The 16,070-nt window shown below is 39.7% G+C and overlaps 1 protein-coding gene across 3 annotated transcripts in view; it reads right to left on the minus strand.

Moving 5' to 3' along the window:
• The window catches only part of VCAN (versican), a 127,269-nt gene that overhangs the window by 38,980 nt on the left and 72,219 nt on the right, over positions 1 to 16,070 (minus strand). For all 3 annotated transcript variants that reach the window (XM_035100044.3, XM_035100043.3, XM_088652615.1), the window contains exon 8: positions 1,103 to 6,403. In XM_035100044.3, coding sequence (XP_034955935.3) covers positions 1,103 to 6,403 — 5,301 coding nt within the window. The remainder of the gene's footprint in view (positions 1 to 1,102; positions 6,404 to 16,070) is intronic.

Here is a 16,070-nt window from a genome sequence, read left to right on the forward strand (position 1 = left end):
TATAATCTTTTACACATGTAAGCTACCATTATACAGAAGCTCCATGGCAAGTCACCATCACACATAAAACATCTTCATGACATGAAAGCAGCATCAGTCAACAGACAGGAAATCATATTTATATTTGATAATAAACACATTAAGAAGGTGTAAATCTGTCCTGTCATAAAGGAACAGATCATGCCCCAGTGTGCCTCCTTTGATGATTTAATCACAAATACAAATAAAAAATCCTGTCTTCAAATTTATCTGCCTAGCACTATTTGTAATGCTTCCTATCATGGCTGACAATGGGAGATCTCCACTAACATCAAGGACTTTTACTGAAGGACAAAAAAAACCTAAATAAAGTTGAGGATCATCTTTACATTTTAAAAACAAAAACTTTAAAAAGAACTTGAGTACAATAAAATAATTTATCACAGCCATACCAAAAGTGCCACCAAGAGTACTAGGAAATCATCCATTTGTCATGTTCCCTCAACAGTGGGAGCTTATCACATGTAAAGCAGTTGTTCCAAATGCAGAAACCCACACCAACAGCAAATCCTATACATGCCTATTCAGAAGTCTCATTGGGTGGGGCTTATTTTGTAGCCCCCTTTTGCACATGGGTATGTATATCTGGCTCAAGACAAATATATCTGCATTATTATGACATATCAAAGTCTAATAACCTTAGAATATCTGTCAACATAAAAAGACTTGTTATTCTGTAAATATTCCAAAATTATTTCCCCACATAACCCAAAGTTTCATGGCTCTCTCACACAATATGTCTTTTCTTCATCCAATCAACCTTCACTGTTGCTGGACAATGAATGGGCACATGTTACCTGTCAATCTGCCAAGCCTAGATACAGCCAAAAGGAATTGATGGGAGAAAGGCACTTCTGCCAGCCATACCCACAAAAGATCCAATTCACCTATTACATTTGTAAATGTGTCTGTGTGCTCAAAAAAGGCTGAGATTGCAAAGATTGATGAAAAATGTATTGTGAGACCTAACAGTAGTATCTCCAGAGTTTACTATATTGTATCATCAGGCCAATATTTTCATGTGAGTGAAGAACATTTCAGTAGGGGAAAATTTAACTCTTACCTGGTATCTGAACTGCTGTGCCTTCGACTGAACCCCCACCTGTGCCAATCAGGAAATCTGATCCATTAGTTACATCCAGAAGCAAAAGTGGTGGTGTTACAAGTTCAATGCTGTTTATGCCCCCTGTGGTTCTTGCCTGCTTAATAGATTCAGGAGTGTTTTCAGAGCCTGGGTTTTTTGTTGCAGCATTAGAGGAAACAGTCGTTGGCTTCCTCTGCCCATCCAACGCAGTCTGGGTTTCCACAGTTGTGTCTACTGACGGAGGGGATGAAATTGGCCAAACATCGGCTTCACCATCAGTCCCAAATACTCCACCTGTTTTACTTTCATGTGGAATGGGAGGCGGTGTGGTGCGTATCCATGGTAAGTCTCCATCAGCACTATTTTCATCTAACTGATTTAGCTCCTTCTCATGAGACGTTTCCTCTTCTGAACTAGATTCTAAAATGTCAGTTCCTGGAACTATAAATGTTGTTGGTTTAGCTTCTTTCGAAAGAGACTCTCCGGGAGCAATGGTTCCTTCGACAATAATCACTTCTGTTGAACTTCCTGGCTTTTCCTTCATTTCTGTTACAGAACTAGGCACAGATTCAGTGATCTTGCTTTCTGGTACCAGTTTGGGAGAAGATGCTAATGGGAACGTGGTGCTTCCTGAAGACTCTTTCAGGGCAGGTTTGTAAGTTGCTGTGATGTCAGCACTAGCTTCTCTAAAGGTTTGTTCTGGTAACAAATCATGCTTGTCATTGTCAACTGATGATGAAGTACTTGGCATGATGTCTTCAGGATACTCAGAAGCTCCATTGAGTAAATAGACAGTCACGGGCAACTTTGGAGTCTGAGTTACAGGATATATTTTTTCTGGATCTGTTTCTATGGATTCTGTGGCTTCTGTTTCCTTCATTCCTTTGTAGGCCTCCTGGGTTGTTTCCTCAGACTTTGTTACACTTTGGGAAGCAAGTTGTACAGTAACTGCGCTTTCTTCAGATTTGTGTGTTGTCAAAGATTGCCATGGCTCAATGGGTAGGTATGGTGGTGTAGGAGCCACGAGTTTCTTTTCATCCATATCTACTTCTCCTTTTCCTGAAGAGTCTGCGGGAGAAGTAATTTCACTTTCATCAGCGATTGCTTGGTTGTCTGACAATGTTTGTACTTCAGAGTTGTCTTCTATTGTATTTTTGGAATCTGTATGTTTAGTTTCCAGCTCTAATTCTTTGTCCTTTTCATCAGTTTTGGAGCTGGTTGGCGATGACATGGTAGATCTGACAAGAAGTGGCATAGTTGGAAGCAATGCGGCTATTTTGGGCAGCTCTTGAGTAACAGCAGTTTCTGTTGTGAAAGGTATGGCATCTCCTGAACCCACATCATCTGATGTTGGTGTTAGATCAGATATCATGGGCTTGCTGAATATGAACTTACTGGTTACAGAACTCCCTTGACCATCTCCAAAGCTATCTGTTTTATCAACAGCAAAAGTAATTGTAGGTGTGGCAGTCTTAATTTCCATAAAAGAAGTATAAATGCTGTACGTCGAGGGTCTCTCAGTTCTTTGTCCACCTAGGTCTTCAATATTTGATTTCAAGTCATCAGCGTCTATAATTGTGGTTTCATCAGATACTATTCCATGGCCTACATCAATGAAGCTGGAAATATCCCCCGAATAATTCCTTTTGTCACCAGGCAGTGGGATAAGTTCCTCAAAGTCTTTTATGCTGTTTGTGGAACTTTCATCTGCAAATGTCTCTGAAAAGTCACTCTCCGAGGTTGGTAGCATTTGTTTTTCTTCTCCATGGGTGGGAAATGATACCAATTCTATTTCAGATCCATTCACTGCTTCAGCAAGGTCCACAACTTTCAAATTATTTTTGCCTGGTGTATGAGATGATGGTATTACTCTTTTTGGCAACTGGGTAGGTGATTCAGGATATTTTTCCATGGTGTCCCGCCAGCCAGAACCTTCTCCAGATCCTTCATGAATGGCTATTCTCATCATTTCAGGTTTCGAGGTGGGTTTAGGTTCTTTAGCAATTCCAAGAGTAGCCCTTCCACTAAATGATTCAGGAACAGGAGTTGTGTCTTCATACATCACTACGTGAGAAGCTTCCTCCTGCGTAATTCCATCAGTAGCTACAGATGTTGATAATGTTATATTTTCCTTCTCCTGATAGCTATTTTCTAGGTTTTGAGAATTTTCAAGAATGAGTTGCTTTATAGTAGGTACTTCTGTGCCAATGACCCTGGTATCTAGAGTAGATGCATTAGGGGCTATTTTGTCTCTTCCTGCAAGTAACTCTACTGCTATAGTATATGGATATTTATTAACATTGCTGAAATCCCCATATGTTTCAGTGGGATATGTATCAGATTCTTTTATTTTTTCCTCTGAAGTACTTGCTTCTGAACTTCTCGGATGAAGAATGTCAAGACTTAATGTGCTTGGACTGACATTTAATATAGCAGAACTTATAGGCACTGTGGTAGATGGAACAGTAAAGATTGCATCTCCTGAACCTTCTTCTGAAAAAAATGGAGCATTACTGGTTGCCTTTTTTACTGGCTTGTACCCTGTAGACATGGAGGAAGGCTTGTGGCTGTCCTCAGTTGGGTAGACATTTTGTGCCAACTGTTCTTTCTCTTCAGCTGCTGGTGAAGGGCTTACAGGTTCATCTGGAAATGTTTCAGACTCAATCGTGAGGATCTTATCATGTGAAGAGAGATTCTTTTGCACAAATTCAGTTCCAGGTGTGACATCAATTTTTATTTCTTCTATGTATGGGATAAATGTAGAAACAGTTGAAATTCCTGCCTGTCCAGTTAAAGGTTCTTTACTTTTAATGAAAGATTCTTGTGTTACCACTCCAAAGGTCTGCACCATTTCATCTGATGTTTCAGCAGCATGTTCTTCATCAGAATTCATTTCATCTTCTGAAGGAGGGTTTGTAGTAAAAGCTATTGTTTCCAGTTCAGCAGGTGTTTCTCCTTCAGTGTTTGTAATTCCTGCATGATGACTATGTGTGTCTAACTTTGCAGGTGCATCAGTAAGCAGCATATATCTAGATGTCACGCTGCTACCTTTGTTTTCATTTGTTGTTTCTATAGGAGGTTCTGTAAAAGAATCTATGTCTCCAGAACCTTGTTCAATCAATGGAAATTTAGTATTTATTATTCTTTCTGTAGGACCATGAGTCACAAATACTACACTACTTCTGTTATCTCCTGATTCTTCTCCAGAGCCCACATCCACCAGGTCAATTATCTCAGCAAAGATGGTTGGAGAAAAGTGTCCAGTGCTTTCTGGTTTGGCAGATTCCATTGTTTCATTTATTGAAAATTCAGAGCCTCTTTCTTGCAGAATAATGTTATCTTTCAATAGTGTAGGAGTGCTGACAGAAAGGATTGTAGTGTTTCCACTTCCAGTTGACTCTACAAATGATGCCGCACCAGATGTCTCAAACAAGTCAATTTTCTTTTCAGTTGCTGTAGAAGATGTTATCATCTCTTCATTTGATTCCAGAATAGACTTTTCACTAAATGGCAATTGTGTGGCTGCATCCAATTCATGTTTTACTGGTCCTTGGTTATCAGTTATATCCTTTGATACTTGCACTTCAGTTTGAGTTTCCATGGCCTTTCTGTCTGATTCAGTACTTAACACTTGCACTGTGGGATCAATAATAATTGCATATTCCAAAGGTGATGAATCTGTGTTAAGAGTGTCCAGCTCCTTCACTTGTGTGTCAGTGCTTCCAGGTTGAGATCTCAATAGTAATGAACTCAATGTAGTAGCTATAGTGATAACATCTATTTTTTCAGTACCTGGGTCAATAAATGGGGAGTCGGTACTTACCACTTTGCTGGTGGGACCCCCCCAAAGAATGTCCATGCCAGGTTTCCTCCAAACATCTGTGGATCCATCCCCAGATTCTTCATCTACAGGAATCATCTTCTCTGTGGCCTCTTTAGTTTTGAGAGGTGAGGCATCTGTCACTGATACTGTTTTAGTGAGAGTTATGGATTCTTGGCTCACAGATCTGACGCTATCTTTACTGAACAGCAACTTTTCTGCTTTAACAGTAGTTGAATACTCATTGGTTGAGGAAATGGTGCTCTTAATCTCGTCCTTATCATCCCTCACTTCCTCGGCATTTTTGGTAGAGTTCAAAATTAATTTAGGAATAGTTTGGGTAGCAAGAGCTTCTACAGAACTCTGTTCAAGTGTAGAATTCATGTCTTTATACAAAGATGCAGGAGGCTGTGAAGCACTAGGGCTGCTTTTGGTAGGGCTGTGTCTGTCAAGAACTGAGGAAATATCCTGAACAGGATTTTTTCCTGTTCCTGTCATTTTTATTATTGCAGTCGTAGGTTTAGCATTCTCTTGCTGAACATCTCCAGAGCCTTCTGGTATATTCAACAAACTAGGACTTCTGGTTGTTTCTATTGAACTTTCAGCAGTAAGAAGTGTATCTGGTCTAACTGTTGATTTATATCCATCTTGCAGAACATTTTCAAGTGCTGTGCTGTCTTCTATGGTTATGGAAGCAGGTAGCCCACTTGGAGCAAACGTTGTAGTAGAAAACCTTTCAGAAGCTTCTTTTGGAGATGTTTTTACTGAGTGTGAAAAGCTGTAACTGTTTGACTCAGGCGTGGTAGTAGAAGCTCCTGAATATTGTGTATTAATTACAGAGAAAATGCCAGGATGTTTGCTTAAGATTTGATGAAAATCTGTTCCAGGTTGTGTTAATTTCTCTGTAGTGCCTGATAAAGGCTGGCCATGTAGAGATGTTATTTCAAGGATTTTATCTGTAGTAGAAACTTCAGAATCACCACTAAAGACCAGTTCCGTCATGATAGATTCTGCTGTTAGCTTTTGCGTAGTGGCTTCTCCTATAATTTCAGCAGATTCATTTGGCTGCATTGTGTCAGAGACTTCATTTTCAGACACTATGCTAGTATCATTGATGTGTGAAAATGTTACATTTTTGGAATGTGGTAAACTTTCAATCTGGTCACTCCTTGCTTCTTCAGCATTTCTATCTTTAGGTGCTGTAGTCACCTGCTGCTTTCCATTGATAAACTGCAAAGCTGGTGGAGTTGTGATATCGGTAGTATTATCGCAGTCTTCTTCGTCATCATCTTCTCCAAGACTGTATATTTCTGGGTAGAATAAAGGGTCCAAAATTAAAAGTTCTGCAGATTCCTCGTCCGGCGTTGCTGTGCAGGGGTCATCTTGTGCTGAATCGGTATCTGTAGGGGACTCGTCTATTTCATGATAACCAAGTAAATCCCAAACTTCATGCACTGGATCTGCAAAGAAAGAGAGCTTTTAATAATATTTTTAGCAACTGGCTTGACATGGGCATCAACTGTCACAGTAAAACCAAATACACTGAAAGGAAGAATAGGCTGAATGCTCCCATGTGCTTCCATTAATATCCAGCTATTTAAACACTTCTAATGTTGTTGTTTTTGTTGTACTGATTTGTCCCTCCCCAAGTTTTGTGATACCATGAAATGAAACGAAATAAATATTTCAAAGTGCTTATTTAAACAGAGGTACTATAGTCTACGAAGAAAGAGGAAATTGTCAACCATTAGGTGAATAAAGTATCGATGATATTACACGCATAACTACATGCCACTGCAGTATCTTCTATTATAAGCTCATCTTCCTTAGAAAGTTAGAAAAGAAAATTTGGAGTTTAAATATAGACAGCTTAGTAGAAATTAACAAATCAATTAGGTCTTCAAATAGTTCAGCAGCAGTGCTTGAAGGGCAGGGCCTCCTAGTGGCAGTACAGCATTCACTGGGAGAAGGATGCAGCAAGGTGGTGGAAAGATGTGAGACGCTCTATCAGAAGCTATGGCGGGAGAGGAGATTGACAGTATCTGGGACATCTTGGAGACTATGAAGAGATCCAGGGTGACTCTGTGAGCGATGGTAGCATCTAGATATGTTTGGTCGGGATATGAAGCCAGTGGGTAGGTATGGCTGCGTTGAGAGCAAGACGGATGTGAGAAAAGGGACTTGATATCTGGAGGTTCCTTTAATGAACTGACCAAGGTCACAGCTAACTGCCCTTGCTTTGCACACAAACTGCTTTATGGGCGAATGAAACTGAAGTAAAAGTATTACAAGCTATTTTAACATCGGGATTATTTTAGGGCACACCATTTTTTAATTACAGAGATGAAAGATAGATACCTTTTCTCTAGTTTTGTCTCTCCAGCATTTTTTAATAAAATGAAAGTCTGGAGAGCTTTTATTGTAACCGAGAGGCCTGTAATACAAGGGAGGAAGCCCAAACCCATTATACTGACGATCATTTTCACTCTGCCCTGAGATCTGTTCAGGCATATCCAAATACAGCTAAAGTTCCCAGAACTGTTTTGCCCCATGATAGTAGTTTCTTGGAAAAGTAATAGACTGTGGAGTTGTCTTCACATACTGCAGTAAACCAATCAATCCCCCGAGGCTATTGAAAGCAATGGCAGCAAAACCAACTACCATGATGAGAAAAACTCAGGAATTATTTTTTCCCCTTACCTAAACAATATCATCTTCAGTAATTCTGAAACTTTTTTGTTTGCTTGTTAAACTCTCTGCTGCTTTAGCCCAAAACATTTAACCAATCAATTCAAAATTACAAACTGAAAAACTGGCCTCTCTGCTGTGGGGCAGTAATGAGACTAAAAAAATTCCTGGACATTGGGTTACTTTTCTCACCTGGGAGACACACAGATTACTGGTTTAGTATAATTCATTTATAGTGGGTAATAACCCTGATGAAAAGCATCTGTTTAAGGTACCCAGAGAAGACATAAACATATATACATCTGTAGCCAACAACAGCCTACATCAAGTCTGCATTGATCTCCTTAAGCTTTAAAACATATAATACACACAAAAGAAGCAATTTATAGAGATGCAATGCTCCAACATGATTCTGCTACAGATTTAGCATATGTAGATAATTTTAAAACCAGGTGCTCTTCTAAAACATTGAACAGTTGTTCACAACCTAACAGTTCCCCTGGGTGGATGGAATGATATTGTATAGCATGGAGTTCTATAATATTACATTAAAGACCTTCTTCGTGCTACAGTTTTTGTAATTTGGCTGTGATCATCAGCTTTTCAGTCCTCATAGGTATTTGCCTTATGAACAGAGCTTGAATCTGTACCTTTTCTTTTACCTTTTTTCATTTTCTTTTGCTCCTGTCAGAGCACACATTACATCACCTAGGGTCCAGATTCACTGCTGTTATCTCCACTTGGACTCTCACTGCTTTGTCCAGCCTCTCCCCCTATAAAATGTATGACCACTGGAAATCTAGCAATCTGATAGAGGGTTGGAGGACACCATCTCCCCCCCATCCCTCTCCCTCCCCCTTCCTATCCCTCACCTGGCTTGAGAGTGGTGGTTGCCAGCAATTTTCAGTAGTCTTAGTTCTTCCCCAGATGAAGAGATCAGTAATCCATGCAAGCCATCTAAAGAGTGTATCCATTCAGCTCTCATTTAGGAGCCATGGAAGACTACCGTAAATTATGCTTCAGGATAATCCTGTCCTCCTAAGCTGGGCAACAACATTGATGAAGAATGGTCAGTAATTGCGGAATGACCAAGGTTTAGATAGTTTATATGGGTAGCATCAGCTTCAACTGAATGAAGATCTGTTGAGCACTGTTGGTTCTCAACTGTGCCAATGGTGGGTTGTCTTTTGGTCCCTGGCTTTAGCTTTCTATTGACTACAGTGGTACCTCGGGTTACAGTCGCTTCAGGTTACAGACTCCGCTAACCCAGAAATAGTACCTCGGGTTAAGAACTTTGCTTCAGGATGAGAACAGAAATCGCACGGTGGCAGCATGGCGGCAGGGTGAGGCCCCATTAGCTAAAGTGGTACCTCAGGTTAAGAACAGTTTCAGGTTAAGAACGGACCTCCAGAACGAATTAAATTCTTAACACGAGGTACCACTATACCAGGCATAGGCAACCTTGGCTCTCCAGATGTTTTGGAACTACAACTCCCATGATCCCTAGCTAACAGGGCCAGTGGTCAGGGATCATAGGCGTTGTAGTTCCAAAACATCTGGAGAGCCAAGGTTGCCTATGCCTGCACTATACTGTACACTGTTTTCTTGACCTGCCATAGCTCTCTATAGTCCTCCAGCGTTTACCTAGTAGAACTCAGGGTATTGCACATGATAAGAAGCTAGTGATATAAACTATAGACCTTGCTGACCCTGCAACTGCTGACTTGTCAGTCATATTGTCAGCTTGCCAGGAGGGGCATGATTACGCTAAAGCATCGTTTAGTCTTCCAAATTTCATGAATAATTGCTGTATGAATGCAGCCTTCAAATATAAATGATGAATCTCTGATCCCTCCATCTGAGGAATAACTGAAACCCCTGAAAGTTGCTAACAGTTTTACTCCCTCTGGCAAGATGGAATTTGGAATTTGCCCAATGTCAGCAAGTTAGTTGTGGGGGGGGGTACATAGCTACCACTACATACACTTAAGTTAAACAAACCAAGCTATGCAAAAAATAATTAACTTTTTTATTCTATTCTCTCCTCTCAGACTTATTTGTAAGTAGGCTGCCCAAGGTCAGAGTGAAAGTCAAGAGTTTTTTGAAGTCCTGTTCACAATGTTTCCTAGCTGGTGTATCCTTGTCAAAGCCATGCTATCTTTGGCTGTGATTTAAAAGTTTAAGGAATATATTGCTGAACATTTTTCTGTTGGTTCAGTCTTTCACACAAACACATTTAATCGAAGTACACTTTTTTGTCCTCTCTTCAACAATTAAAAGAAACATTTGGGGGAAATGTACACCCCCTGCAGAAGTAAACCCTTCTTCTTTTTAAGGACACATGAAATTTGTATAAAGCTATAAATTATTAGTCAACTCAGTTTCTGGAAGGCAGTGCTAAAGAAGAACTTATTTATTGTACAACTGGCTTGAAAGGAGTTGAAAATCAAGCAAGTTGGGTGGTCAGTCTTGGTATTGGAGTTTTTAGATTCAGTTACAGAACTTGGTTTACAGCATTGCCTGTATTCCAGTAGAAGAGCATGGAAAAGCAGATGAATGTTTTAATTAGCAGAATCTTCTCAAGTTCCAATTCTGATCTGAAGGGCCTCATTTCAGACTTTCAGAATTGTTGGCTGAGACCAGAAACATCTGTGCAGAGTGGATGTTGCCAGAGGGAGCATCCTCACATTCTCCACTCTGGCTTCATCACAGCTTTGCAAATGCTTCTTCCAAGCTCAGAAAAGTCATTCATTCATTTCAGTTTAATGCATCTCCTGGCTCCGTGGTACACTGGCTCTTTAATCATATTTTGTTGACCTCCAATGTTTTAAATTAGCACCTCAGCAATATCCTCACTCCTGTCTAAATTATAATCTTATGCCATGTCAGCACTCTCAATTTTATTTTTCCAAAACAAGAAATGCAAAGCTTTTCACACCTGCCCTTCCTTACACTGACAAATCTGGGTAGTTCTATTTGCACATGTGCAGTTCACACTTATCTGGGCCACTTGCACACAAGTAGATGTGAACGACCATTTATGCTGCATATCGCCAGAATTTGTGTGGAAATGAAATAGCTGGAAACAACTGGAAAAATGCACAGTACAAGAGATGCAAGATGAACATAGAACCATTAATAGAATTGCTTCTTTTCTACCTTACGCATGTCAAGATTTTTCTTAGAAATTCCAGGATTTTTTTAAAAAAAATAGATACCATATATTTGAACAAATATGATAAACATTGAGTGCACAAGGTAAACACTTTCGAACATGGGACAGGCTACTTGGTCTGTGGTTATTTATACCACCAGATGTTAAGAATAATCTCTTCCTTATTTACTAAAGAGACCATTTATGGTAAAGACAATTATGTATACGATTGAGAAGCTGCTTTCAGATAATATTACTGGTAGAACATTCAAAGAAGTAACCCTAGATCTCAAGGGAAATGGGGGAAAATGTTTTACTGTCACTTTTTTGGAGGGGTCCTGTTATAGAATTTAGCATCTCTTCCGCTTTTCTTTAATTTCTTCCATTTTTCATTTCATTTCTTCCATTTCTCTTTGTAATTCATTATAGCTTTGTTTTTTATAATTATTCATTCATCTGTTGGCTGTAGATTTCCAATATGACTGTTAATATGGTTTTGGATTGTGTAGAATGGTTGCAATAGACTTAATATATATTTTAGTGCAGTTGTAAGAAAGTTTAAATTAATGCCACACATCCTAAATGTTGACAATGGCAGTGCTATTTCTTTCTGCAGCTTTAGTTAATATTCAGCTGCCCAAGACTTTTATTTTTAGACTAAAGTTGAAATCCTCAAAACGCTGACTCTGAAGAAGTCCCATTGCAGTCAGTATAACTGCACTGGAGAAAGTGGCCTGGAGTAGCAGCTTATGGTGATTAAGTGAAAGATGTGTCATAGATAAAAGAAAGTTATAAAACTATAAAGGCAGCAATTTTTTTTAGATTGTTCTGTCTCTGAATCTGCATGCATGTATACTGTGCAATTATTTGCACATGTGGTACAATTTTTAAAGACAAAAATAGCATTTCCATTGAAAATCACCAAGAGAGGTTGATTTGCCATGCACTCATCAGGTACTACAAGACTTCAGTTCTGAGAGTGGAAGAATCTTACAAGTTCCTATTCAATATTAGTTTGGAATAGCTGTATTTTTCCCCTGGCTATGTGAGCAACTCTTCTTATTCCAAAGGGGCATCAAGTAAGGCCCAGTTTCAATATTTACTATTTCCATTCAGGACCTCCGAGCCTGCCACAGTCTGTACAAAAGAAACTGAACCTTATGCAGAATAACTTGAGTCAAAGGGGAAGAGGCCCAATCCAAGCTGAGAAGACTATGGGTAAGCCTAACAAAGCCCGATACAACTTGCCACTTAGCTGGATCCAGAGAGCGGTGCTGTGATCTAAACCCCTGAGCCTCTTGGGCTTGCTGATTGGAAGGTCAACAGTTTGAATCCACATGATGGCGTGAGCTCCTGTTGCTCTGTCCCAGCTCCAGCCAACCTAGCAGTTCAAAAGCATGCCAGTGCAAGTACATAAATGGGTACTATTGTGGCGGGAAGGTAAATGGTGTTTCTGTGTACTCTGGGTTCTGTCACTGTGTTATGTTGTGCCAGAAGCGATTTACCGGTAGTCATGCTGAGCACATGACCCGGAAAGCTGCCTGTGGACAAACGCCGGCTCCCTTGGCTTGAAAGCGAGATGAGCGCCACAACCCCATAGTCGCCTTTGACTGGACTTAACCGTCCAGGGGTCCTTTACTTTTCTCTCTCTTTTTTTTTACTACACAATTAGTGTAGTAAGTTCTGCCTCACCAGACTCTGAAAACCACCATCAAAACCCATTAAGGGGGAAAAGGCAATTCACACAAATGTTGCTGATATAAGAGAGGACCTTTTCATACATATGGGCACAGAGTAACTGACGGTTTGTTTGTTCTTAACTGCACTGTGCTCAACTGAGCATTGACAATGATCAAGCATGACACTGTATTACTTTATTTTAGCCAGTGCCTAATTCTTTAACCACCTAAGCAGTTAATGAATGTGTCTTTAATAAGAGGGTATACTGATTTGCCAAAAGAAAGACCTTGTTTCTAGCATGCTCTCCTTAACTTAACCTGATATTTTAAACAATCATTAGGTTACAGGATAAACCAAGGAATTTGTTAATGTTTATTCTCCCTTACTAAATGAATACTTCCACCTTGCCTTTTTTAGTCATGGGAATGATCACATAACTTAATCCCATGTCTAAAAATGTAACCTTGGAAGAGTTTGCCCAAAAAACGATATAGGTTTGCTGTGTGTCAGGCTTGGCAATAGCAATGTCTTTCTTGGAAGTCCCTTCTTGCATAAACTGTTCCTAGCTTATGGTTTTAAGATCTGGCTTAATGAAGAAATCTCATAGTATTTCTTAGCATTAAATACACAATCCTACAGTCTTATTCCGAATCATTATTTATTCACTAATATCAATATGCCAAAACATGTTTTCTTATCCTGGCTTCAATCAAGGAATTTTGCCCTTTTTGTCAAGAGAACTGTGAACATAGATGCACACCCACTCTCTCACACATTCTATGTGGGTATTATACCAAAACTATCTTTCCACTCTGGAAGCCTGCACACACCACTAAAAATAAGGAAATTGAGGTTCTTGTGAGCTCAGCATCTTTTATATGGCATTATATCTTGCCCTTAAAAAATCCTTTAAGACTCTTAACAGTTCAGCATTGCATACAGGACTGGTAGGGTGAGATAAATACAAAAATGCACCCTTCAGTGAAGTGGTAGGATTACTGGGATAATGAAGCTTTAAGGATAAGTGAACTCAATAACAGGTCTCAAACTTTTACTTGGGTTTATCACTCCAGCCCATGGATTCCTCCCTTTGCTTGAACAAATTGGTTAGTGAAGACTCCTGCATCCTTTTCTCCCCAGTGGTTAATCATCTCCCAAGCAGGATTCAACATTATCTGACCAGCAGCACAAGGGTGAGAATAATGGTGGAAGAAAATGAAAACCCGTGCAACAATTGCACTAGCAGAAGCTTGCTGTGTGACCAGTTGTGCAAATTATTGTCACTGTCCATCTTCCACAAAGAGGGTCACAGAAAAACCAAAGTCTAAATACCATAGTTCTTGTGTCTGGTTGCCCAACTATCTGCAAATATCCTGGCTTCCTGCACTTTCTCTTAAGCCATACATTCTGCTAGTACTGTACGTCTAACAGTCTTTAACTTGGTGCTACAATGAACTCCTCCCTAAATGCTTACATGGCAGGAGTCGAAATGGCATTCAGGAGCATCAACATTGTGATGCTTAGGAATGCCCAAGTGAGCACAATCAGTTACTTATATATTTGCTGAAGACTGAAGTAGAAAGGTCAAGTAAGCTGTCTCAAAGTTAAAACATGTTGTGCTTTACTGGCAACGTTAATGGAGAATCCTGAACAGCTGGCTAAGTGCTGAACTCAGGGGAAGGAAGTAGTCAGAAATGTATTCTTTCTTCAAAGAATACCTGTTGTTAATATCTCACTGGAGTCAAGGATATGGTAAATGTAAATGTTAATGACCAACTAAGTTTTTATTTTGGTATGAGCTTTAGTGTGCATGCACACTTCGTCAGGTATCTGATGAAGTGTGCATGCACACGAAAGCTCATACCAAAATAAAAACTTAGTTGGTCTTTAAGGTGCTACTGAAGGATTTTTTTTTATTTTGCTTCGACTCAGACCAACACGGCTACCTACCTGTAACTAGTAAATGTTAACGATACCCCCAAAAATGTATTCATCATGTGTTGTTCAGGAAAACACGGCTGTCAACTTTACTGTGTGAGATTTATGCAGAATAAGACTATTCTAGGTACCTTTGCTTAGGACGCGGGTGGCGCTGTGGGTTAAGCCACAGAGCCTAGGGCTTGCCGATCAGAAAGTCGGCGGTTCGAATACCCGTGACGGGGTGAGCTCCCATTGCTCGGTCTCTGCTCGTGCTAACCTAGCAGTTAGAAAGCATGTCAAAGTGCAAGTAGATAAATAGGTATCGCTACAGCGGGAAGGTAAACGGCATTTCCGTGTGCTGCTCTGGTTTCTCCAGAAGCGGCTTAGTCATGTTGGCCACACGACCTGGAAGCTGTATGCCGGCTCCCTCGGCCAGTAAAGCGAGATGAGCACCGCAACCCCAGAGTCATCCACGACTGGACCTAATGGTCAGGGGTCCCTTTACCTTTATGTACCCTTGCTTAGGAGTAACTCTCCCCAAAGAACTTGCATCTGACAAATATTGCATAGGATTGGGCTTGAAATCAGCTCATTTCCTGATTAATCTGTCAAGTTAAAAAAAATGCATGGTGGAAAAATTATATTTATTTCATACTACCACCATTTTAATTTGAAATGAAGAGGGGGGGGCAAGTTAAAATTGAGAGTAATGAAACCATTCATTCTCACTCTGGACTGTTTGCATGTGCCTTTCCATGTGAAACTGAGGTAACAAAATTATCCATGAGCACTTTACTACCTTCAATATGCATGCATAAATTGGGCCTGACTTTTTAAAAAGCATTTATCAAAAGAACATGGTACCTCATCTAACATAGGTACTGAAAAAATGTCTGTGCTGATAGTTCTCTAACAGTTATTTTGATATTTTCCCCGAAACAACTGGTGCCTAAAAATAGCGTAATGTGACTAAGGGTAACATTCTTGCAGGATTAACACCGCTATATAACCCAGTAAACGGCATGAAAAGAACAAGAGATCTGCCGAGGACAGTTTATCTGATCAACTGTGGTTCTGACTGCTGGCTGTGTATCCAATGGCCTTGTAAAGGTAACATTTGAATTTGGTTTTAAACAACTCAGAAGATCCTTGGAACACTCAATGCCAAAAAAGTCATAATGTAACTGTGATTCTCCATTGTATTCACATATATGGAATGTAGCTCTGAATTCCTATATTGTCTGATGCCCAGAAGCATTATTGGGAGAATGATTTTTATTGTCTAAATTATGCCACTAAAGCTGAATGAATGAGTAAACCAACATTTGGATCCACAGCAGATAATAATCATGCTCCTCACTAAATATTCAGTTGTAACTGCTTATGTCACAGTAATACACTTTTATTCTAATGACCTATTCCCCACTACCTAACCCCATCCCATAAATCATTAGTCATAGAGTACATTTTTTTTCATTTAGTAGGAGAGAGATAATGACCCACCAGCTTAGTTCCTAATATTTACTTCTCTAAATATAGGTCCTGGAGAAGTGGGTCACTGACTAGAACAGAACAGTCTTACTTCTCTTATTTCAAAAACGTTCCTGTAAAATATTTATTAGCTACATAAAGCAGTAATTTATTTCCAGAAACTTGAACCCAAAATAAGTGATGTTACCTTTGCT

This window comes from Zootoca vivipara, chromosome 10 (assembly GCF_965207765.1).
Source record: "Zootoca vivipara chromosome 10, rZooViv2.hap1.1, whole genome shotgun sequence".
In the NCBI taxonomy this organism is placed as follows: domain Eukaryota; kingdom Metazoa; phylum Chordata; class Lepidosauria; order Squamata; family Lacertidae; genus Zootoca; species Zootoca vivipara.